Below are 25,096 nucleotides of genomic sequence, written 5' to 3'. Positions count from 1 at the left end.
AGTTTGTAGTAGATAGTAGTACATAGTAGAAGAACTAATCAATCTAAAAATCCATCTAGAAAGTGAGTCATGGCTCCATTTCACCCATGAGAATACAGTAATAGCAACAACAGTCTGCCTTTCCTAGATGTGTTAATAGCAAAAACAGAAAAATCTCTAAGCACTGGCATATATACCAGTCCTACAAACATAGGATTATGCCTGAATGGAAGGAGTGAATGCCCACAAAGATATAAAGGAAATATTCTCAACGCATATATCCATCGAGCTCTTACCCACTGCTCTGAATGAAGCAATGTGAGTAGGGAGTTGGAAAGGATACTAGTGAATAATGAAAGAAATAGTGGCTACAGTTACCACAAGATCAATAGCACTATAAGATGATACTTGGACCGGTGGTACAATCCTGAACTAAGAACAGAAACCTCAACACTAAAATTATATTACAAATCCACCATGCACAGTGAATACAGGAAAAAGGAATTCAGGATGATTTTTTTTTTTTTTTTTTTTTGAGATATATACAAGAGTTGTTACATTCTTGTACAGCCACTAGTACGCGTAGCGTTTCGGGCAAGTCCTTAATCCTATGGTCCCAGGAATACGATCCCCTGCCGCGAAGAATCGTTTTTTCATCCAAGTACACATTTTACTGTTGCGTTAAACAGAGGCTACAGTTAAGGAATTGCGCCCAGTAAATCCTCCCCGGCCAGGATACGAACCCATGACATAGCGCTCGAACGGAACGGAATCTTATGTGTTGCTTTCCAACTGTTCCTCAAGAAAATCCTTGGTAAATCTGGTACCTTTGATATCGGTCGCCTTGTATGTTTTTGTTCTAATATGAACTCTGAATGTAATGCTAATCCTGACCTTAAACACTTTCTAGAGGGTTGTAACAGAACCCATGAGCACCACACTAGTATCAAATATATATTTGATATTCAAAGAGTGCAGCTTAACCCAACTAGCAATGGTCCGTAAATCGATGGTCCCAAAATGTGGAATGACTTTCCCAATCACATCAAAGACTGCCTCTCTCTCAACCAGTTTAAGAGAGAAACTACTGCCTAATCAACTCCATGTAATCTACCTTACCTTCTAAATGTCAACCTATTTCTTGCTATTATCAAACATAATGATTAATGACTAGTAAAACTGCTATCTGCCATGTATAAACTTTAATAATACAGTATTGTAGTCAGTCTGTTTATTTAGTTAAAATTACTGTCTGCTGTTCTATTCTACATGTAATTATTGTAATTTATTATTTTTTCTACTTCAGTTCATTTCAAGCTTTTGATCTCTAGTTTTAAGTCTTAGCTTTTAAAGTTTTTCTTCTCACATCTTGCCCGAAATGCTGTGCTATTAGTGTCTTTAGGTGTGGTATATACTAGCTCAATCTAGAAATCCAAGTACAGTATTGGCATCCTCAGTGATATTTAGCATCTTGTGAATATCCAACGACACTGATGGTACTACATAGTCTCTCCGGCTTGGTGTCTTCTTTTGATAATTACACATACACACACTTTGTCCCGAGGCTCAGAAGGCAGCCATCATCGCCAACAAGGATGACAGACACCATCTCATTTACCTTGATATCTCTGCAGCCATAAGTGGAGAACACCAATAAAAGATAACTGAGGAACAAATAAAATGCTGCTTATAATAGATTTTGTTAATAAACTGGTGTGGAGACATAAAAATGCAGTTTTTAAAGCTGTGGTACACTGTCTCATATACAGAGGCCATATTATGCAGTGTTCTACGGTCGTGAGAGAGATCAGCAGTTCCGACCCATCAGAAACACATTAGGAGTCTCTCGGTGATCATTCTTCACTACCCTGAGAAGACTTGCGGTTTGTAATGGCAGTAAGATGATGCACAAATGACTTTTTCATACATGCCAGAAAAAAAGGGAATCCAATACTGTGGTAAAATAAAATTTACATTATATTTTAAATCTGACTTTCAGCAATTACACAAAAACATTGAAAGAGGTTCTATATACTTTGTCAAATTAGTGTAGCAGTTGACTACAGAGACTGAAAACGGAGTGGTTCTTAGCCATAAACAAAATATAAATTATAATGATTCTCTTGCGCACACCAGCACGTCATACAAGCACACGAGTGCTATTAAACTGGTGTAACTCATCCATTGTTTTGAAAACCGTCCTCTTGAATGGTACATTGCGTTTTAATAAATTCCCTAAGATCAAAAATGTGATTAAAATTCATAGTAGCTCACAAAATTGACAGGATGTCCCGTTTTCTATTTGTGGGTCCTCGGTTAGGTTCAGCCTATTTGGTTCCTCATTTTAATTATGTTGAGAATTCTCAAAAAGGATGGGCTGGCTCAAACGGACGTGCGTGAGAATAAACGTAAAGATAAACAACACAACCACACACATTAGGCGAAGGGAGCAGGAGGCTGAACACAAGGTACCATCTGGGAGGTGAAATCCTGCAAGTCAAATAGAGAGAAAGATCTGGGGGTTGATGTCACACCGAACCTGTCCCCAAAAGCCCACATCAAAATGATATCATCAGTGGCATATTGGCCAACATAAGAACTGCCTTAAGAAACTTGTCTAAGGAATCGTTCAAGACCTTGTATACCACTTAGATTAGATCAATCCTGAGTCCATACCTAGTTAAACACAAGACAAAGTTAGAGAAGATTCAGAGGTATGCCACCAGACTAGTCCCAGAACTGAGAGGTATGAGCTACAAGGAAAGGCTACGGGAGCTAAACCTCACATCCCTGGAAGACTGAAGAGTAAGGGGAGACATGATAATCACCTACAAAATTCTCAAACGAATTGACAGGTTGGACAAAGACAAACTATTTAGCACGGGTGGACCACACAAACAAAGGACAGGTGGAACCTTAGTACCCAAATGAACTGAATTGAACTATCGGGGGGAAAGCGTCAAGCCATTACGATTATGTAGCACTTGGAAGGGGATTAGGATAATAATTTAGGATGGGACAGGGGGGGGGGAAAGAGATGGTGCTCAACCACTTGGATGGTCGGGGATTGAATGCCAACCTGCATGAAGCGAGACTGTCACTCTACCGTCCAGCTCAAATGGTTGGACAGTACCCAAATGAGCCAGACAATTTAAAAATATTTTGGTTCAGTGTTAGAGGAATTAATTGGAGTACATTAGGCAGTGATGTGGTGGAGGCAGACTCCATACACAGTTTCAAATGTAGATTTGATAGAGCCCAATAGGCTCCAGATTCTGTACACAAGTTGATTGACAGTTGAGAGGCGGGATCAAAGAGCCAACACTCAACCCCCACAAGCATAACTAGGTGAGTACACAAGCATACTAGCCAGCACACAAACACAAAGATACCTACAAGACTTTCAAAAGCAGTTTATATAATGTCATGAACACCTATTATGTATCTGACTCCTTGCCTTAGTTTTGTTATAATTTATACACGAGAGAAGAGTATTCAGAACCAGGGACATAAATTTTTCAATGCTGTCCCTTCAGGATGTAATTTGACACGTTCTTCGTAAGCATCGATAGATTGGTTGGTCAGACATCAGTCAGAGGGATGGGGGTGGTGAGGGGAATATGATTCTCGAAACCATTGCAAGGTTGATATTCAAGGTATAACTTGAATAGGTAACTAGGTGCCTCCCCACATGACTGTTCAGAACACGAGTAGACCATGCGCATATACATGACTGTTGAAAACTCAGGTCGACAGGGTTTCCCAACATGATTGTTGAGAACAGTAGTAAGTAGGGCCCCTTGCGTGAGTGTTGAGATCAGTAGTAGGTAGGGGCCCCTGCATTAACTGTTGAGAACAGTAATAGGTAGGTAGGGGCCCCTGCATTAACTGTTGAGAACAGTAATAGGTAGGTAGGGGCCCCTGCATAAACTGTTGAGAACAATAGGAGGTATGACTGTTGAGATAATAATAGGCAGGTTCTCCCTTATATAACTGTTAACAACATTAGTCAAACTTTTCCAACATTCTTCAACAAGTCGCAGGCTTCCTGTCCTCGTCGAGGCCACTACGGTTAGTGCCCCTCAGATAAAAAAAATAACTTATATCACGGAAATGTAACCCTCTCGTATATATAATTGCCAAGCGTTCAACAAGTGTTCAACAGGTGTTCCACAGGTGTTGGAAGACATGGAAGATAAATGCAGATGCATTAATGATGTTGAACAGTATCAGGAGGCCTGGTAGGAGGATGAGGAAGCCTGATAGCAGGCATGGAACCATCTCAGCAGTTCTCTTGGTAGGTATTGGCGGATATCCAGTCATGGTACTTAGAAATCCTAGTGAAGATACCAGGAGAGTCCTTGTGTGCACACCGGTACCCGAAGCTGGTTATCCCCGCCAGCACCCACTGGCCATCAGGCGCCTGGACCACCAGAGGACCTCCGCTGTCACCCTGCAACACAGACATGTATTAGTAACAACATTGCAACCAGTCTTCTAAAAAATAGTACTATCTTGAGATGATTTCGGGGCTTTAGTGTCCCCGCGGCCCGGTCCTCGACCAGGCCTCCACCCCCAGGAAGCAGCCCGTGACAGCTGACTAACACCCAGGTACCTATTTTACTACTAGGTAACGGGCATAGGGTGAAAGAAACTCTGCCCATTGTTTCTCGCCGGCGCCCGGGATCGAACCCGGGACCACAGGATCACAAGTCCAGTGTGCTGTTCGCTCGGCCGACCAGCTCCCTAATAGCAACTATTGGACAAATGTAACAACAAAAATAACGTTTGCACCAAAATATGGTTCATGTTATGTACTACAGTATTAATTTTGTAGAGGACACATGCATGAAAGCAACAACTAAGCTTAAACTTGACTTTATCATTTAAAACTAGTTAGAAACGTCCAGTTTCTTGATATACTGCTGTCTTTATTTTTCAGTTTCATCTTTAATTAATTGGCCTGAATTTTACTGAGGGCCACTATCTCTCTGGTGGCTATATGTCAGTTGGCTCTTGGAAGCTAATTAGAAGGCTAGTCTTGAACTAATAGCACTAATACTACTAGTACCCAGAACAACTAGTACAGTATAGAGTTGCAGAACTATCAGTACCAGTAAAATTAGCATCTAGTTATAGAACTACCAGTGCTACTAGCACTGATAATATCCAGTTCCAGAACTACCAGAACCCAATACCAATACCATTAATACCTGTACTAGCATTTAGTGCCAGAACTACCAGTATTACCAGTAACCAGTACCAAAGATCCCACTAACATAACCAATACCACAGAGCTCCAGTGCTAGGGGCCAGTAGTACCAATACCAGTATTAGTAATAATAGCAGTACCCATTGTTGATACCAGAAATAGTAATACCAGGACACAGCCAGCAGTACCAGTACAGTACTACCATTTACCCTGACCCCTGTGTGATTACCGTTATTATACAAAAACAAATGCAAACAGTGATCAATTTAATTATATATGTAATATTTTCTTATCAATAAATTATTATAATTATTACCTGACACGCGTCCTTGTTTTCGGTGTAGGTACACATCATAGTGTCGAAGATATCGTAGAGGCCGCCATAGAGGTCATCACAGGCCTTATTGGAAATGATGTCGAGAGTCACTTTGTGCAGCACTTGGGGGCTCGACCCGCCTGTGGTAGGTGCTACATTAGTGTTGGAGGTGGTGTTGGGAGGATGGGGAAGAATGGTGGTGTGTTCTTTGAAAACTATTATAAAATATTGATGTAAAACAATACGTGGTACTCACGCCAAGACGTGATACTTATCATGAAACATGGTATACTCACCGTAAGAATTGTGTCCCCAGCCGGAGGCGATGGCAGTCCCGAAGTCGCCGAAATCCTGGGATTGGGCTAGGCAAATGGGCATGATTCTGTCTGAGAATGTCACCGGACTCTTCAGCTCCACCAAGGCAATGTCGTGTTCCTGAAGAGACAGGCAATTGTTTTACTGCGAGAAAAGCTTGTGGGAAGGGTAAGGTAGGGAGGGAGAGGTAGTAGAAAGGACAAAGTAATGGGAAGGTCGAGGGAGAGGAGGTCGGAAGGATGAGGTTGTGACAAAGATGTGGCCAGGGGATGAGGTGAGATACTGACCATAGTAAAACTGTCGAACTTCGGGTGAGGGATAACTTTGTTGATCTTGAGGACAACGCTTCCCGGCTCCTCCACGTCCAGGTCATGCTCTCCCAGTGTTACATCTGTGTCGCGATACCTGCAGGTAAAAGTTGATGCAGAGTGGGATGGTAGAGGTAGATAAAAGGTATGGGTGAAAGGTGAGGGTAGACGAGTTGTAACTTCACTGTTAAGGCACGGCGCGCACTTGCCCTAAACATCAAACGATGGGTATCTAGGTAAAAATCACTGATTTCTTCCCTCCTTTTGACCTGCATGTGATATGAGCACATCAGCAGGCTAATAGATGTTTGTGTTGTCCTGTAGGTGCATGTACAGGGCAGGTAGAATTCAGAAAGCAAGGAGTCTTAGTACGTGTGGAGGGCAGAATAAATGCAGTTTGTGAGGAGTATGATTTGCAAGTGCTCACACTGGGAAGGAACACTGCAGTGGACCAGGAATTAAATGTTGGCAGCATATGTGCATATTACCAGTTTTACAACTAGAACTTATTCGCTAGAGAGAGAGATTGAAAGAGACAAAGATAGATTGAGAAATATTGTGTGTTAGTGTAGTGAGTGGGAGATGGTAAAAGTGAGAATATGCATGTACACAGGCTACTTATATTGAAAATTTAGAGCACAGTGGGATAAATTTGCGCTAACTTAGTGCTGGAAGCCACAAGAGACCGCCACCAGCCTTACTCACCACCTGACTACAAGCTGACTCTACATTAAAGATGTTCACCTAAGAGAACTAAAGTGATTTAAGCTTTCCAGAAACAGATAAAATTACTAGGAATGCACGGAAATCACAAAATCGTGAACAAAGAAGGTGAATGACCACTCAAGATATATCCATTAACTGGTATGATGACAGAGCTGTAACATTAGAACATGAACAGTTTGACAACGTAAAGAACACTTAAAGAACATTAAAAATACAAAGACTGGAAGGACCTACCCGTTGCGATAGCAGTGTGCGGCGGTGATGACCCAGGAGGGCATGATGAGTGTGCCGGAGCACATAACGCCGCTCACTATCAATTTTGCCTGTCGGAGGGAGGGAGGTGGTGGTGGGTCAGTTGCTGCTCCTTCACCTCCACATTACTCTACACATTTATATAGGTACAAGCCACTTCTCAGAAATAACTTCTACGTCCAATCTCAAAATAAAACCTCTCAAACCATCTAATATTTCGTTCAAACTCTAGTTAAGAATTGGACGTTTACTTTTTGACGATGGATGAATTATGCCTGAACAATGTATCGGAAGCAAGAGGAACTATGTGGACTGCTGTGAGATCTGTCTGCGGCCTGAAGAGCACAAGCGTGAGAGTGATTGTCAAAGATGCTCAATGGTGGCTCATTCATACGGAGTTTCATGTGTCCGTCAGATGGCTTGAAAGATAGGAAGGCTGGAAAGCAATCTTAGGAGGCCTTGCGCCGCGGCATCTGACGAGATGGCGAGTTAACCTCTACTGGGAGATATCCAGAGACGAGCTGAGGAGTTTTTTAATATGAAGTTCAGAAGACGTTGACCAGACCACACACTAGAAAGTGAAGGGACGACGACGTTTCGGTCCGTCCTGGATCATTCTCAAGTCCATTTTAAAAATGAACTTGAGAAAGATTTTCGACTTGAGAATGACATTCTCGACATTCTCGACTTGAGAATGGTTCAGGACGGACCGAAACGTCGTCGTCCCTTCACTTTCTAGTGTGTGGTCTGGTCAAAATACTAAAGCCATGTTATTGTGACTCGTCGCCTGCTTCAGAAGACGTCGTGCTCGCGAAGTTTGATGTTACTCATGAACGTTCAACTCAATGGCGAATTAGCTCATGTTAGGAATGAACATCCAATAAGGAGGTATAAGGAGCTGTGTCATTGTCTAATTGTCTTCCATTCCCTGTAGGTCAGCGATTCTAGGATCTTTTCGATGGCACTAGACCCAACAGACCACGAAGAAGGATCAAAAGTTAAAAATCTTTTAACTTTATTAACGATGTCATTTAGGATAAAATTTATGCTACTGGTTGATACCTGGTTGATGGGGTTCTGGGAGTTCTTCTACTCTCCAAGCCCAGCCCGAGGCCAGATTTGAGAGTTTGGTCCACCAGGCTATTGCTTGGAGCGGCCCGCAGGCCCACATACCCACCACAGCCTGGTTGGTCCGGCACTCCTTGAAGGAAACAATCTAGTTTCCTCTTGAAGATGTCCACGGTTGTTCCTGTAATATTTTTGATGCTCGCTGGTAGGATGTTGAACAACCGTGGACCTCTGATGTTCATACAGTGTTCTCTGATTGTTCCCATAGCACCTCTGCTCTTCACTGGTTCTATTCTGCATTTTCTTCCATATCGTTCACTCCAGTACATTGTTCTTTTACTGTGCAGATTTGGTACCTGTTCCTCCAGTATTTTCCATGTGTATATTATTTGGTATCTCTCTCGTCTCCTTTCTAGTGAGTACATTTGGAGAGCTTTGAGACGATGCCAATAATTTAGGTGCTTTATCTCGTCTATGCGTGCCGTATATGTTCTCTGTATTCCCTCAATTTCAGCAATCTCTCCTGCTCTGAAGGGGGAAGTGAGTACTGAGCAGTACTCAAGATGGGACAACACAAATGATTTGAAGAGTACAACCATTGTGATGGGATCTCTGGACTTGAAGGTTCTCGTAATCCATCCTATCATTTTTCTGGCTGATGCAATACTTGCTTGGTTATGCTCCCTAAACGTCAGGTCGTCGGACATCATTATTCCCAAATCCTTGACATGCTGTTTTCCTACTATGGGCAGATTCGATTGTGTTTTGTACCCTGTATTATGTTTAAGATTCTCATTTTTGCCATATCCGAGTACCTGGAATTTATCACCATTAAACATCATGTTATTTTCTGCTCCCCAATCGAAAACTTTGTTAATATCTGTTTGTAGTTTATCAATGTCTTCAGCAGAGGTAATTTTCATGCTGATTTTTGTATCATCTGCAAAGGATGACACGAAGCTGTGACTTGTGTTTTTGTCTATGTCTGATATGAGAATAAGGAACAGCAGTGGTGCAAGGACTGTACCTTGAGGTACAGAGCTTTTAACTGCGCTCAGACTCGATTTTACTTGATTGACTGTTACTCTTTGTGTTCTGTTCGACAGGAAATTGAGTATCCAGCGTCCTACTTTACCAGTTATACCTATTGACCTCATTTTGTGTGCAATCACTCCATGGTCACATTTGTCGAATGCCTTTGCAAAATCTGTGTATACGACATCTGCGCTATGTTTTTCCTCTAATGCCTCAGTGATTTTGTCATAGTGGTCAAGTAGCTGCGAGAGGCATGATCTTCCTGCTCTAAATCCATGTTGGCCTGGATTGTGGAGGTCATTGGTTTCCATGAATCTAGTGACCTGACTCCTGATCACTCTCCCAAATACTTTTATTATGTGGGACGTTAGTGCAACTGGTCTATAATTCTTTGCCAATGCTTTGCTACCACCCTTGTGTAGAGGGGCAATGTCTGCTGGTTTAAGCGCATCTGGTATCTCCCCTGTGTCCAAGCTCTCCCTCCACACTACTAGACGGTGTCATTGTCTAAGTTCTAGACATTGCGCTCACTGAAAGATACTTTTGGTGAATTAATGAATAATTCAGGTAAATTAAAAATAATGAAAGACAAAAATTTCCTTGTCTTCGCGTTAGTCGACTTCAGTTTGACTGAAGTGAAGCTTTGTCACAGGACAAGGGAAAAACAATGAGGACGACCCACTCTGAGTATAGCAACTCTCTTTATCTTAACTAAAGCCATTTTTTAAATTAAAATCCAGATTAGCCAGAGACTTGTAGTGTGGAATATGAGGAGTGGATGAGAAATGGTAAGGTTGGTGGCCTACCTGCCAGGGCATCTCTCCCACGCTGGCTGGTTCTCCGCCGACGATCCTTGACACCGTGATGTGGCCGGGCGTACACTTACCTGGGAGAGGTGCGCGCACACATTATGCTTGGTATCTGAACTTTGTATAGTGCTCTCTCTCTCTCTCTCTCACTCTCACACACTCACTCTCACTCTCACTCACTCTCCCTGTATAACTAGAAAGTGGGTTTAAAATAACAAAAAAGTAACTGCACACTTACTACATAATGACAAAGCTAACACTAGAACAAGTCAGAGTGAATACATAGGGACCAATACCTACATATCACAAAAACAAGGCAATGTCTAGAACATGACTTCATAATTACTAGTGACTGCTACAACGAATCTATAGTACTTGCAAATTAACTACCAATTAACTTTTAGGGAATGACTGTAGAATGACTACAGAGGGATTATGAGGTTGCGGGGTGTCGTAAGAAAAAACTATACTCACTGCAAAATAATCGCGGCGGAGACGGGCCTTGCCCACCTGGTGGGGGATTGGGTGGTGCAATCGGCGCAGGTCCCCCGATTGGTTTGGGCGGTGCAATCGGCGCAGGTCCCCCGATTGGTTTGGGCGGTGCAATCGGCGCAGGTCCCCCGATTGGTTTGGGTGGTGCAATCGGCGTAGGTCCCCCGATTGGTTTGGGTGGTGCAATCGGCGCAGGTCCCCCGATTGGTTTGGGTGGTGCAATCGGCGCAGGTCCCCCGATTGGTTTGGGCGGTGCAATCGGCACAGGTCCCCCGATTGGTTTGGGTGGTGCAATCGGCGCAGGTCCCCCGATTGGTTTGGGTGGTGCAATCGGCGTAGGTCCCCCGATTGGTTTGGGCGGTGCAATCGGCACAGGTCCCCCGATTGGTTTGGGTGGTGCAATCGGTGCAGGTAACCCGATTGGTTTGGGCGGTGCAATCGGCACAGGTCCCCCGATTGGTTTGGGTGGTGCAATCGGCGCAGGTCCCCCGATTGGTTTGGGTGGTGCAATCGGCGTAGGTCCCCCGATTGGTTTGGGCGGTGCAATCGGCGCAGGTAACCCGATTGGTTTGGGTGGTGCAATCGGCGTAGGTCCCCCGATTGGTTTGGGCGGTGCAATCGGAGCAGGTCCCCCGATTGGTTTGGGCGGTGCAATCGGCGCAGGTAACCCGATTGGGTTGGGCAGTGCAATCGGTGCAGGTACTCCAATCTGTCCTCCAGAGGGTCCTGTAGGTGTTCCACCGATTACAGGCAGGACTGGAAGAATCCCCGAGCCAACTAGTGTACTATTTCCTGTGGAGAGAGTGTGAAGACAGTGGTGAGAGCATGATAACACTGGTAGAGGGAAGTCACAATAACGTGGCTGAAGTATTTTGACCAAACCACACACTAGAAGGAAAAGGGACGAAAACGTTTCGGTCCGTCCTTGGACCATTCTCAAGTCGATTGTGATATTCGTCCTGGAGCATTCAACAGTCGACTTGAGAATGGTCCAGGACGGACCGAAACGTCGTCGTCCCTTCAGCTTCTAGTGTGTGGTTTGGTCAACAGCACTGGTAGAGGTTCCAACCGTGTTGGAACCTGGAGGGGGATGTTGTGGTAGCGGGACAGACTTCACAACACATCTAGGTGCTGTATCCTCCCTAACCGAGATTAAAGTGGTAGAAAATTGACACTGCAATTAGAGAAATTATCGAGGAAATTAGTTGTGAATACAATATCTGATGAAGGTTTGAGAAGCAGACTGGTACCAGTTGTAGAAGAAACACCAATGGCGGAAGTTGACATCGGTGTTTGGAGAAGTTGTAAATAATCCAGTAGAAAAATGGAAAAAACTATTGGACTACCTGAGGGAAAAGATAAAGAATCAAAACTTGAGGAAACCAAAGCATCCTAAAACAAACCCTCCTCTTGTTTTGATAGTACTCTATGTAATTATGTGGACCATCCTACATATATTGACGTAATGGACAATTAGACAGTAGAGTTTGGTACTATTCACTTTATAGTCAGGAAAGATAAAGCTAAAAACCAAACTTTAATACTCCTATGCCTAGTAGAGCACAAATATAATTAATTATAATAATAATTTAAATCACTATGTTTGATATACAGTGATAATATCACTGTATAGGTACTCTATATAGGAGTATCATAAGCACTATATTATCACTCTAATATGTACTATATTAAACCTCGGATAGCGTGTATCAGGCCTAAGATGGTTAGGTTAGGTTTTATTAGCAACATAATTACAAAACCATTTCCAGTTTGTGCAAATTCAACAGTACCAAATTCTGCTTTCTAATTGTCCATTACGTCAATATATACAGTATATGATGGTCCACCTCGTTACTATAAGTATTATCTAAACAGCAGGATAGGCTGTCTTAAAACAAATAATGGGAAGATTCGGATGCTTTTAAATTGTAAAGTTTAAATAAGTTGGTTGTTGAAGTCGAGTGTGTTTCCAGGGACTGCTAAAAATGTCAAGTCCGAAACTGCCCGAAACGCTTTGCGTAATAGTGGCTTTAGGCATTGTATGTACTAGCTCTATCTATAAATTCATTAATATCTGTATCACCCTTTGTATGTATGTACTTTACCTAAATAAACATTTTAATTTTTTAATTTTTTTGAAAGTGCGGTGGACCAAGGATAGTTGATGCGTATCATGGATTAGCTGAACTAGCTGTGATAAGTCTTCCCGGGAATTGGACTCTTCTGTAACAACAGTTTAAGATAGGAGTCAGTGTGAGCAGGGGCCAGATTCACGAAGCAGTTACAAGCACTTACGAACCTGTACATCTTTACTCAATCTTTGGCGGCTTTGTTTACAATTGTTAAACAGTTAATGAGCTCCGAAGCACCAGGAGGCTGTTTATAACAATAACACCAGTTGATTGGCAAGTATTCATGTTTGCAAACTGTTTAATAAATGTAAACAAACCCGTCAGAGATTGAGCAAAGATGTACACGTTAGTAAGTACTTGCGTAACTGCTTCGTGAATCTGGCCCCAGGTCCGTACCCTGTGTGGTAGACGCGCTGGTGAGGCTGCTCCCAGACGTTGATGATGGAGCTACAGTTGTTTTGGACGTTGATGGCCTCAGGGTAGTGACTGACTCTGGCGAGGAGCAAGACTACCTTTACTTACCTTGGAAGACCTCACAAAACAAACGTAAAACAAAATTTTTATATAGAAACTAGTGGAGGTTTTGCTAGTGACAAATTTCAAACCGGATCAGCAAAGGCTGTGGTGACAGGAGTTGGCAAGAGTAAGAAAACATTATTGATGTCTTAAAAACTACTCAAACAAGAAACCAGGTAGTAACGTGATACGTGAGGTTCAGTAGAGATACAGAGGGTCGAAATGTTACATTGAGAGCACTTATGAACCGACGGTAAGTCAGTTGTCGTACTAGTCATGTTGGGAACACACCGGTGATATAGTTCTTAGGATAGTCGTAGGACCTGCTGTCGTAGTGTTGATGGCGCCAGTGAAGTTGATTTTGTAGTGAAAGCACCTGCCGTGGTAGTGTGGTGAAACTGTTATTGATAATGACTGAAAACCCATACCCAGTACTCACCTAGTTGTGCTTGCGGGGATTGAGCTCTGGCTCTTTGGTCCCGCCTCTCAACTGTCAATAAACTGGTGTACAGATTGCGGAGCCTACTGAGCTCCGGAATCATATCCACATTTGAAACTGTGTATGGAGTCAGCCTCCACCACATCACTGCCCTATACATTCCATTTGTTTACTACTCTTGACACTGAAAAGGTTCTTTCTAACGTCCCTGTGGCTCATTTGGGTACTATCTTTCTACCTGTGTCCCCCCTTGTGCGTGTTTCATCCCGTGCAGGCGTCGATAAAGCACGGGTTGTGAGCGGCCATGTAAACAAGCCCACACTCACGTAACTTGCAGTGATGATGACAGTAATATACACCAAAATATGCACTTATATATACCCATCACATACACACCCACACACAGGATATATTATCTGTGCCGTGGGGAGGGAATGTTACTGGCTACTTATAGGCATGTGGAAGATATAAACGAGTGATAGAGGAGCAGATAGCCACTCTCCCTCTCTTTCTTTTAGAATATTAGTGGTTGTATTCAGTGCCGGGGAAATCCTATGTAACTAACCTGGTAGAATTATATAACAGGTTAACTAAGATAAGATGGGTAAGGAAAAAATGGTTAGACTGCATATTCCTAGACTGCCGGGAAACTAATATCGCAAATGGAACAAAAAGACAGGGTAAGGGTAGCCAAATGAACACTGAACCAGTGCGAGCGAAGAGACAAGTCAGTCACAATGAAGGAGATGATGATGTTGATATGAAGTAAAACGTGAGCTTCAAGGGCCGATCTAAGGAGCCAGTCTTCTCTGCTCTGTAGGTGACTTACATGAAGAAATAGACTCCTGTGTTCCACTGTTTGCGCATCATGCGGAGAAAAGGAAAACTTAAGAAATCCTCAAGAATGGGCAAAGAATGGCAACTGGGATTTAATCCAAACTAATGCAAGTAATGAGAATACGAATAGGAGGACGGAGAGAGAAATAAGTGTATAGCCCGAGGGGAGGGGAGGGGAGGAAGCTAACACATTAACACGATAACATCACCACATGTGCGAAACAGACAACTATGATAACACAGGTGACTCCAGCCACGACTAGTGATGCAGGAGATACAGTGACGATGAACGTGGGAGTTTTGCGGGAAGCCGGTCAGGGTCTTGTCATTGGCATAAATGTCATAGGTTTGGACAAAGACAAGAGTCATACCCGTTCAAGGAGACGGTAGTAGAGTGGGAAACTGTCACAGTGAGATCGGGCAAGTCATTTGACATAGCAGTAGTATGTGGGAACAGGTCGAAGTTATGGACTGTTGTGGTTGTCTTAAGACCTGTCGTAGTGGTATTGAAGATGTTGATATTGGTGGTTTTTGTTAAGTTAGGACCTATTGTGATGTTATTGAAGACGACGAAGTTGTTGGTGGTAGTGTCAGTACCTGTCGTGGTGGTGGTGAAGACGGTGGTGGTGGTTGTGGTTGAACTTGCCATGGTGGTGGTTGAACCTTTCATGGTGGTGGTTGAACCTCTCATGGTGGTGGTTGAACCTTTCATGGTGATGGTTGAGCTTGGACCTGTCGTGGTGGTGCTGAAGTCGCTGACGTTGGGGGCTGTGGTAAATTTAGGACCGCTTGTTGTGGCAATGGCTGTGAAATTGATATTCTGACTTGTCGTAGTGAAGATGGGGGAAGTGAAGTTATCGATGACGATGCTTCCCGTGTGAGTGAAGATCAGTGGTGAAGCTGTGGTTGTGAGCGACCCTGCAGGCAGCAATAAGTGCATACTCACAACACTGATGATGATGGCCACACACACACACACACACACACACACACACACACACACACACACACACACACACACACACACACACACACACACACACACACACACACACACAGCAAAGGGAAATACCGGAGGGCCAGGAATGAGTACCTCTGTGTGAGAAGAGAAGCGGAGAAACAGTATGAAAATTACATAGCAAATCAGGTTAAGATCCATCCAAAACTGTTTCTCAGCCAAATCAGAGGAAAATAGTAATGAAAGAACAGATGATGAAAATGGGAACAGGGTAGGATAGGTACACACAGAATGACAAGGAAGTGTGTGAAGAACTCAACAAGAGGTTCCAGGTCTTAAGATCAGCTATTCAAGTACACACACACAAGGTAATTAGTTGAAAATCAATCTGACCACATATAGGTGAGTACTGTGGTCCTCCTCCCCCCCCCCCCAAAAAAAAAATATACACACACACACTCTCTCTCTCTCTCTCTCTCTCTCTCTCTCTCTCTCTCTCTCTCTCTCTCTCTCTCTCTCTCTCTCTCTCTCTCTTTTGTCAGCGTCGTGTGCGTTCCAGCGCTGCTGAGGGTCAAGCGAGGACCGAAGAAGCTCCAGATGATGAATCATTAGATGGCCATGAAATGGCTTCGTTGGAAAATCATTGTACTACCAAACACGCACAAAGACGAAGTAACAGGGACATGTATGTGCATCGGTGCTGAGACTTTTTATCAGCGAGGAAAGATCTCTTGCGAAGAAAGTCTGCCGCAGAAGGTCCAGCGCCGGTGTCACCAACGATGCTTTGGCGCGAAGTCACTCTTGGAGTCACTCTTTGGCGAAGTTGTCAAAGGTGTGTGTGACACGTTGAATGTCAGAGGTCAATAGAGTCTAACCGGGTAGGAAGAGGAGCCTGACTTCATGTGTCTCATTTGGGGCAACTGTGTTATACACATGCTTTGAATAAAGGAAGGGATGTTATTGAAATTGTTGGGGACTTTCGAAATGGCAATAATTTCGGAAGAAGTGCTGGCAGAATAACATTATCGACCTCTCTGTGGAAAGCTTGCAATAAGAAGATAAATTATAGCAACAAGAAGAAGAGTTTCAGTTCTGTGGAGCAGCTGAGGAACTGTTTTAATGAGAGTACTGATAACATGAGCAAGTCATATCGTACCAGAGGTGCTGATCATGTTGACATTAGCGGTTGTTCCCGGTGTCTTAGGATCTGCAGTCGTCGTTAAGACATCGATGTTGCCTGTAGTAGTTCTTATTGGATTTGTAGTAGTAGAGGTGGTTGTGGTAGTTGAGGTTGTGGTGGTGGTAGTTGATGTTGTGGTGGTGGTAGTTGATGTTGTGGTGGTGGTAGTTGATGTTGTGGTGGTGGTAGTTGATGTGGTGGTGGTAGTTGATGTTGTGGTGGTGGTAGTTGATGATGTGGTAGTGGTAGTTGACGTCGTGGAAGTGGTAGTTGACGTTGTGGTGGTGGCTGTTGTTGTGGTGGTTGCTGTGGTGGTGGTTGTTGTGGTGGTACTGGAGGTAGAGGGGGTGGTTGTCGTGGTGGTACTGGACGTAGAGGTGATGGTTGTCGTGGTGGTACTGGACGTAGAAGGGGTGGTTGTCGTGGTGGTACTGGACGTAGAGGTGGTGGTTGTCGTGGTGGTACTGGACGTAGTGGTGGTGGTTGTCGTGGTGGTACTGGACGTAGAGGTGGTGGTTGTCGTGGTGGTACTGGAGGTAGAGGTGGTGGTTGTAGTAGTGTTAAGACTTGTTGTGGTGGTGTTGAAGATGTTGGTTGTTGTGGTGTAACTTGGACTTGCTGTGGTAGAGTTCAAGACGCTGATGTCGGTAGTCGCATTAAGACTTGCCGTAGTCGAGTTGAAGGCGTCGAGGATGGGGCTTGAGGAAGAGTTAGAACTATCCGATTCGGGGAGGACGATGATGTGGGGGATTTCTTCGAGGGTAAATTGGTTGTTGATATCGAATTGCGATGTAGCGATAGCCGGAAGCAGAGCTGGGGCTGTGGGCGGCTCTGCAGGCAACAAGTGCACACTCTCACAACTCTGATGGCATGGTCACTGGAACTTACAACCATATACAACAACTTTCTCGAACCCCTTCATAACCCCCACCACACATACACACTAACTAACCCTGACAAATGAAAGGTTATGAGGATAGGAGTTGGAGCAAAAAGACCTCAAATACAGTACAGGATGAATAGAAGGCGACTTCCAACTTCAGAAAAGGAGAACACATAGGAATGGACTTAACTCGATATCTAACTTAAGCGGCACACCAGCAGGATAACAAGGAGAGCATATGTCATGCTGGCAAACGTCCGGTTATCCTTCACCAACTTGGACATAGATCCTGAAGGATCTTTGTCCATGATCATGAAAATAATGTGTAAAGTCACACAGCAGTCATAGTAAGGCAAGAGAAGGTGGACTGGTGCAAGGAAACAGGTAGAGTACCTCAAGGATTGGTGCTGGGACCCACACTATATCTCATTTATGTTAATGAACTATCTATGGGAGTAGAGTCCTGTATGTCGATGTTTGCAGACAATGCAAAAATTAACGAGAAGAGTCGAGACAGATGAGGATTGCAAAATTCTCCAAGATGACTTAGACAAGCTACATAAATTGTGTGAGAAATGTCTTCTGGATTTCAACACCAGCAAGTATAAGGCGATGGAAATGTGAATATGTAACAGGAGGCGAAAAGGGCGGTACACAGTGAAGGGAAATTAACAACTAAAGAAAAACACCTAGCTGGGAGTGGACATAAATCAAACTTAAGTCCAGAGGCACATATAAACAGGATAACGTCAGCAGCATACTCCTTACTAGCAAAAGTCAGAACATCATTCAGGAGCCATAATATGAAGGCATTTAGATTTTTATACACCACTGTGTTGATATTGACTATAAGCAAGTGCGAGAACGGGTTGTTTCTATTCAGCTTTTCAAGGTAAACTCAAATATTCACAATAAATTAGTATGTCACATATGTACTTATTCATAAGCAAGATATTGACTATAAGTGCGAGAACGGTGTGTGTGCATGTGTGTGTTTTGTGAGAGAGAGAAAGAAAGAGAGAGAGGGAGGGAGAGAGACGTAATATATATGATAGAGAGAAATGGATCGGGAATCAGTATATTAGACAATTGACAGATAGAAAGGCAGGGTCCAAGAGCTAATAGCTCGATCCTGCAGGCACAAATAGTAAACATAAATAATAAAATGCACATACACTCACACAATAATAGGCACACATACCTAAAACAGACATGTATGGAAGTGAAAAATCATGCACACACACACGGACACAAACCCATGGAAAAAAACATTTATGTACATCTCTCACTCCCTCTTTGTATCGCTCGTCTCCTATCTCATTTGTTTCTCACCCCCTTCTCTATCACCCCACGTCCCTTGTTCTCCCACTCTCCTATCTCTATCCTCTATCTCACTTTATTCCTCCTCCCTTTCATTATACCTGTCTGTCTTCCCCCCTACTGTATGGGGTAGAATAGAACATGAAAAGGTCCTGGACGAGGGGAGAGCAAAGGGGGAAAGGAAGGGGAAAGGTGTGGACAGGATTGAATACAGACTAAGCCAGAGGGGATACAATAACTTGACAAGATGAACCCGTTCTGGGAAATGCCCATTAAGAAACTGAATGAAATGAGGTGAACAATAAATAGCCCTCACAATGAGCTAGGATTTTACGGGGTATTCATGCCCGTGCCACCTTTTGGGTGGCTTAATCTTTATCAATCAGTCAGCTAGGATTGGCAAACGAGATAAAAAACCTGTACAAAAACCTACCTCAGACCTAGTATGAGACTACTGAGCCTCATCAAGCAGGAAACTAAACACAGGATGGACCGCCTGCGGGCCGCTCCAAGCAACAGCCTGGTGGACTAAACTCTCACAAGTCAAGCCTGGCCTCGGGCCGGGCTTAGGGAGTAGAACAACTCCCAGAACCCCATCAACCAGGTATCAACCAGGTAACCCCTTACAGGACAGCCGCTTGCAGCAGTGAAACAAAAAACAAAAGCCATGTAATCACTGCTATGCAAGTAGCAATGATAACATGGCTTCTGTGGAATCAAACAAATTTCAAGAATTATACAGTCCAGTAACCTCAACGAATAACAACTGGCCACCTCTCCCAACTCGCAAATTAATCGACAGCTAAACAGTCTGTTTATATAGATAGAAACACACAAATGCTACAGATGTAGGAAAGTATTCCTTCATTGTATTAGTTGTGAGAAAGTGGAATAAGCTACAAGAGTGGAGGCTGTTCACAAGAGCTACAAGAGGTAGTGGAGGCTGACTCTTCACAGCCTATGATACAAGTACAGTATCATAAAGAGAGCTGTCGATTTCGCAAATTAATCGATAGCTAAAATACAAGAGTCAAGAGCTGAACTTCATTCCTCACAAACACACCACGTATGAACATAAAATAAGATCAGCCTTCCTAAAAACACACACACATCCACACACACACATACACACGTATGATGATTAAGAGGCGGGGCCCAGGGTCTGGAGCTCAATCCCTGCAAACACAAATAGGAGAGTACAAATAGGTGGGTACACACACACATCCAGCAGCTATAACTCATTCCCAGTAAATAATTATAGGCGAGAACACAACACCTGCTCCCCCCCCCCTCCCCACCAATCCCGTACAGACCCCCCTATGACACACACCTGTGCCCTTGGCGACAGCCACTTCACAGACAAAGACGCCCGGGCAGTCCTTCTTGGCCAGGTTCTTCCGACGGTGCTGGACGGTGAGGGTGTCGCCCAAGCTCTCTAGAAACACCACCTCCGTCTTGCAGAACTTCCACCTGCAGAGTGAGAAGGGCAGCAGTCAGAACCCAGATTCACAAGCAGTTATGCAAGCACTTACGAACGTGTACACCTTTTCTCAATCTTTGGCGGCTTTGTTTACAATTATTAATTAAACAGTCAATGAGCTCCGAAGTACCAGGAGGCTGTTTATAACAATAACAACAGTTGATTGGGAAGTTTTCCCTTTCACACACACCTAGTTGTGCTTGCAGGGGTTGAGCTCTGGCTCTTTGGTCCCGCCTCTCAACTGTCAATCAACTGGTGTACCGATTTCTGAGCCTACTGGGCTCAATCATATATACATTTGAAACTGTGTATGGAGTCAGCCTCCACCATATCACTGCCTAATGCATTCCACTTCTTAACTACTCTGACATTGAAAATGTTCTTTCTAACGTCCCTGTGGCTCATTTGTGTACTAACTTTCCACCTGTGTTTCCTTGTCTAAAACCTGAACCATTATTTGTTGGATCTGTCATTCAGCAATGTTTTCAACAGTAAAAATGTGCCATTATTCCTAGTGTTATATACAAGGATGGGGGATATAAACATTGGTTGATCCCATTTCCCTGTGTAAATATAATGAATTTACATTAGGTTTTAGTTGTATTTAAGACTAAGGGTACACTTGCTGGTTGGTCAGTGAGCTAGCGTGGAGGCCTTTATAACCCTCCCGCAGTTAATAGGTTTTAAGTTGACCAGACCACACACTAGAAGGTGAAGGGACGACGACGTTTCGGTCCGTCCTGGACCATTCTCAAGTTGATTGTGGGGTCTATGAACTTAATGGTCCAGGACGGACCGAAACGTCGTCGTCTCTTCACCTTCTAGTGAAGGGACGACGATGACCTTCACCTGGTCAACATTCTTCAGCCACGTTATTGTGACTCATCGCCTGCAATAGGTTTTAAGCCTAGCACCGGAGAAATTAACTTCCAAGTATCCCCACCTGGCCTAACTTTATAGACAAACAAAAATCATATATAATAACACACGATGTTGAGCAACTGTTTCATTCTGATTGTATCCTTCTCAAGAACATCAATTCATCAAGAATCATTCATTCCCAGCCTAACTCGTAGGTGCAATATACTCGCACACCCAACTGATGTTAAAGAATTCAAGTCAATTGATCATAGGAAAGTCTATTGATGGCTCAATAGCAATATGGAAGTTGTAGTGAAGGACCTGGTGACTCTAGTGGGAGCCCTGAGGACAGAGTTGGACTCTCTGCGGGAGGAGGTGCGTCAGCTTAAAAAACAACGAGAAGTAACGAAGGAGGAGACCAGCAGTAAAGGGACCTCGTCCTGGAGAGTTGCGAAAGACAGGGGCCTTAAGAAGACTTTGATAAAGCCGCCTTCAAACGCCATAGCAACTTCAAATTCATTTGACGTTTTGGAGGACGAGTGCTGTGGAGAGACTGTGGATCGCGCAAAAGGGAAAGCAACGAAGAGAAAGGAAGCGCAGGCCCCTCAGAAAGTAAAGGAAGTACCTAAGCAAACATTAGTTGTGGGAGATTCCCAGATAAGGTATTTGGATAGAACGTTTTGTGCTAGAGATAGGGGGAACAGGTTAAGGGTTTGCTATCCCGGAGCTGGCATTGGTGATATTATAAACAACATGAATGATATTATGGCTGGTAATGGGAACAATCCCATTATTTGCATTAGCGTGGGAGGAAATGATGTTGGTCGAGTCAGGAGTGAGGAACTGATTCAGAGGTATAAAACAGCCATAGAGTTGGTTAGGAGCAAGGGAGGAGTCCCGATCATATGTGGCATTCTTCCAAGAAAGGGAGTGGGAAATGAATGGATATCGAGGGCACTTGGTGTCAATTGCCGGCTGGAAAGATATTGCAAATCAAATGCAATATCTTTCATAGACAACTGGGAACACTTCTATGGAAGAAATGAAATGTATGCTCGTGATGGGGTGCATCTATCGAGAGCTGGGGTTGTTGCTGTTGCGAACTCGCTAGAAGAAGTGGTTAGAGGTATTTGTTTGGGTTTAAACTGTTAGTAGATAGAGGTATGAGAATTGATTTGGAGGAAGGAGGTAATAAAAGTATGTGTTTGTGGGAGAAAGGAATTGGCAAAACGATCAGGGAAAGAGAAGGTCCGCAAAATAACAATTCACTTAGGGTATATTACACTAACAGTAGAAGTCTAAGAAATAAAATTAACGAATTAAATGCTCTTGTCTGCACAGAAAAAATAGATATTATTGCACTTACCGAAACGTGGATGAATGTAGAAAATAGAGAACTATTAGCTGAATATCAAATATATGGATTTAAACTATTTCACACAGATAGATATATTAGACGAGGAGGTGGAGTAGCCATATATGTTAGGGACAATTTGAAATGTAGTCTCAAAGAGGGAATCAAAACAGAGCCACACACAGAAACTATTTGGATTGAATTAAACGAAAAAGCTAATAATATTATAATAGGAGTAATATATAGGCCACCAAATTTAGACAGAATGGAAGCAAAGCATCTATGGGATGAAATATCTAGAGCATCTAGATCTAACAGTATTTATGTCATGGGTGACTTTAATTTTAGCGGAATAAACTGGTTGAACAAAACAGGGAATAGTGAAGCAGAAGATTTTCTAGAATTAATTGACGATTGCTTTCTTACGCAACACATTAAGGAACCAACACGGGAAAATAATATTTTAGATTTAGTGTTAACTAACAGGGAAACGCAAATTAATGACATCGAAATAGGGAGTGAGCTAGGGAGCAGTGATCACAAAGAAATCAGATTTAGCATAGAATGGAATAGACCAGTAGGAGAAAATTCTGTTAAAGTGCCAGATTTTCGAAAAGCTGATTTTAATAGCCTAAGAAATTTTTTGGGTCAAATTGATTGGAATGGCTTGGGTATGGGGTGTGGGCCGGTCTTGGAGCGAGACATGAACCCAGCGATAGGTGACTTAAATGGGGATTTCGATGTGGATTCAATATATAACTTATTTAAGAATATTCTAAACAAAGCACAGGAACGTAGTATACCATACAAATTGAATAGATCGTATACTAATGACCCAAAGTGGATAACAAAGAATTTGAAGAACCTTATAGGTAAAAAGAGAGCTTGGTACAAAAGGATTAAAAATGGGGAGGTCACTTTAGAACAGGAATTCGTACAACTGGTTAGAAATGTTAAAAAAGAGATAAGGAAAGCAAAAAGAAACTATGACGTTCGCATAGCAGGGCAAGCAAAGACAAATCCTAAAGGGTTTTTTCAGTTATATCGTACTAAGACTAGGGAAAGGATAGGTCCATTAAAAACTGAGACAGGTCAAATAACAGATAGTGATGAAGAGATGAGTAGTATTTTTAATAAATATTTTGTATCTGTATTTACTAAAGAGGAACTTAACAATATGCCTTCAGCCGAACAAGTCTATGTGGGTGGGGACGAGGACAGGTTGACGAGTTTAGCAGTTACCAGGGAGGATGTTCTTAAACAAATAGTAAAACTCAAACCAAACAAATCCCCAGGGCCGGATGAAGTGTTTGCTAGGGTGCTTAAAGAATGCAAAGAGGAGCTTTGTGACCCACTGTCAACCATATTTAATAAATCAATAGAGTCAGGCAGAGTGCCAGAGTTTTGGAAAGTTGCTAATGTGATACCAGTTTTTAAGAAAGGAGATAGATCACTTGCGTCTAACTATCGACCAATTAGCCTAACGTCTATTGTGGGAAAGTTACTCGAATCTATAATAGCAAATAAAATTCGTCTTCATCTTGAAAAACATAAATTAATAATTGAGTCGCAACATGGTTTTATAAATGGCCGTTCATGTTTAACAAATTTGTTATCTTTTTATTCTAGCATTGTTGAGGCAGTTGATAGTGGTAAGGATTGCGATGTTGTATACCTTGACTTTAGCAAAGCTTTTGATACAGTGCCACATGAAAGACTGATTAAAAAAATAGAGTCTCATGGTATTGGGGGTGCTATATTAAGCTGGATTAGGGCATGGCTATACCAAAGGAAACAGAGAGTTAGTATAAATGGAATCAAGTCAGAGTGGGAAAATGTTGTAAGTGGAGTGCCTCAAGGCTCTGTCCTGGGACCTCTGTTGTTTATAATATATATAAATGATTTAGATTCAGGTTTGAGTAGCAACATTTGCAAATTTGCCGATGATACGAAAATCGGTAGGGAAATTAATTCGGAGGAGGACTCACTATCACTTCAAGTTGATCTAGATAGGGTTTTGAAATGGTCAAAGGATTGGCAGATGCAGTTTAATGCTGATAAATGTAAAGTTCTGAGGTTAGGTAATGATGATAGAGTTACAAGATACGAGCTAGATGGTGTTGTGATTGCGAAGTCGGATTGCGAAAGGGATCTGGGAGTTATGATTAGTAAGAATTTAAAACAAAAGGATCAATGCATAAATGTTCGTAATAAGGCAAATCGGACACTTGGATTTATTAATCGCAGCGTTAGTAACAAGACACCTGGTGTGGTTCTCAAGCTATATCTTGCTCTAGTTAGGCCCCATTTAGATTATGCAGTTCAGTTTTGGTCGCCATATTATAGAATGGATATAAATTCACTTGAACGTGTCCAGCGTAGGATGACTAAGTTAATTCCCCAAATTAGAAATCTTTCATATGAAGAAAGATTAACAAAGCTTAAGTTGCATTCACTGGAAAGGCGAAGAGTTAGGGGTGACATGATAGAGGTTTACAAGTGGATGAATGGACATAACCGGGGGGATATTAATAGGGTATTAAAAGTATCAACACAGGACAGAACACGAAACAATGGATATAAATTGGATAAGTTTAGATTTAGGAAAGACTTGGGTAAATACT

At 42.8% G+C, this 25,096-nt stretch overlaps 1 protein-coding gene across 1 annotated transcript in view; it reads right to left on the bottom strand.

Annotated features, from left to right (window-relative positions):
• Nucleotides 1-1,666: 1,666 nt before the first annotated feature.
• Nucleotides 1,667-25,096, bottom strand: part of LOC123756133 (uncharacterized) — a 31,010-nt gene continuing 7,580 nt past the window's right edge. The window contains exons 5-12 of the mRNA XM_069305503.1: nt 20,108-20,247; nt 10,495-11,304; nt 10,018-10,097; nt 7,091-7,179; nt 6,110-6,227; nt 5,804-5,942; nt 5,508-5,647; nt 1,667-4,432 (exon numbers count right to left, since the gene is read on the bottom strand). Coding sequence (XP_069161604.1) covers nt 4,262-4,432; nt 5,508-5,647; nt 5,804-5,942; nt 6,110-6,227; nt 7,091-7,179; nt 10,018-10,097; nt 10,495-11,304; nt 20,108-20,247 — 1,687 coding nt within the window. The 3' untranslated portion in view covers nt 1,667-4,261. The remainder of the gene's footprint in view (nt 4,433-5,507; nt 5,648-5,803; nt 5,943-6,109; nt 6,228-7,090; nt 7,180-10,017; nt 10,098-10,494; nt 11,305-20,107; nt 20,248-25,096) is intronic.

Source organism: Procambarus clarkii, chromosome 55 (assembly GCF_040958095.1).
Source record: "Procambarus clarkii isolate CNS0578487 chromosome 55, FALCON_Pclarkii_2.0, whole genome shotgun sequence".
Classification (NCBI taxonomy): domain Eukaryota; kingdom Metazoa; phylum Arthropoda; class Malacostraca; order Decapoda; family Cambaridae; genus Procambarus; species Procambarus clarkii.
This window is presented reverse-complemented; position numbering and strand designations above follow the sequence as displayed.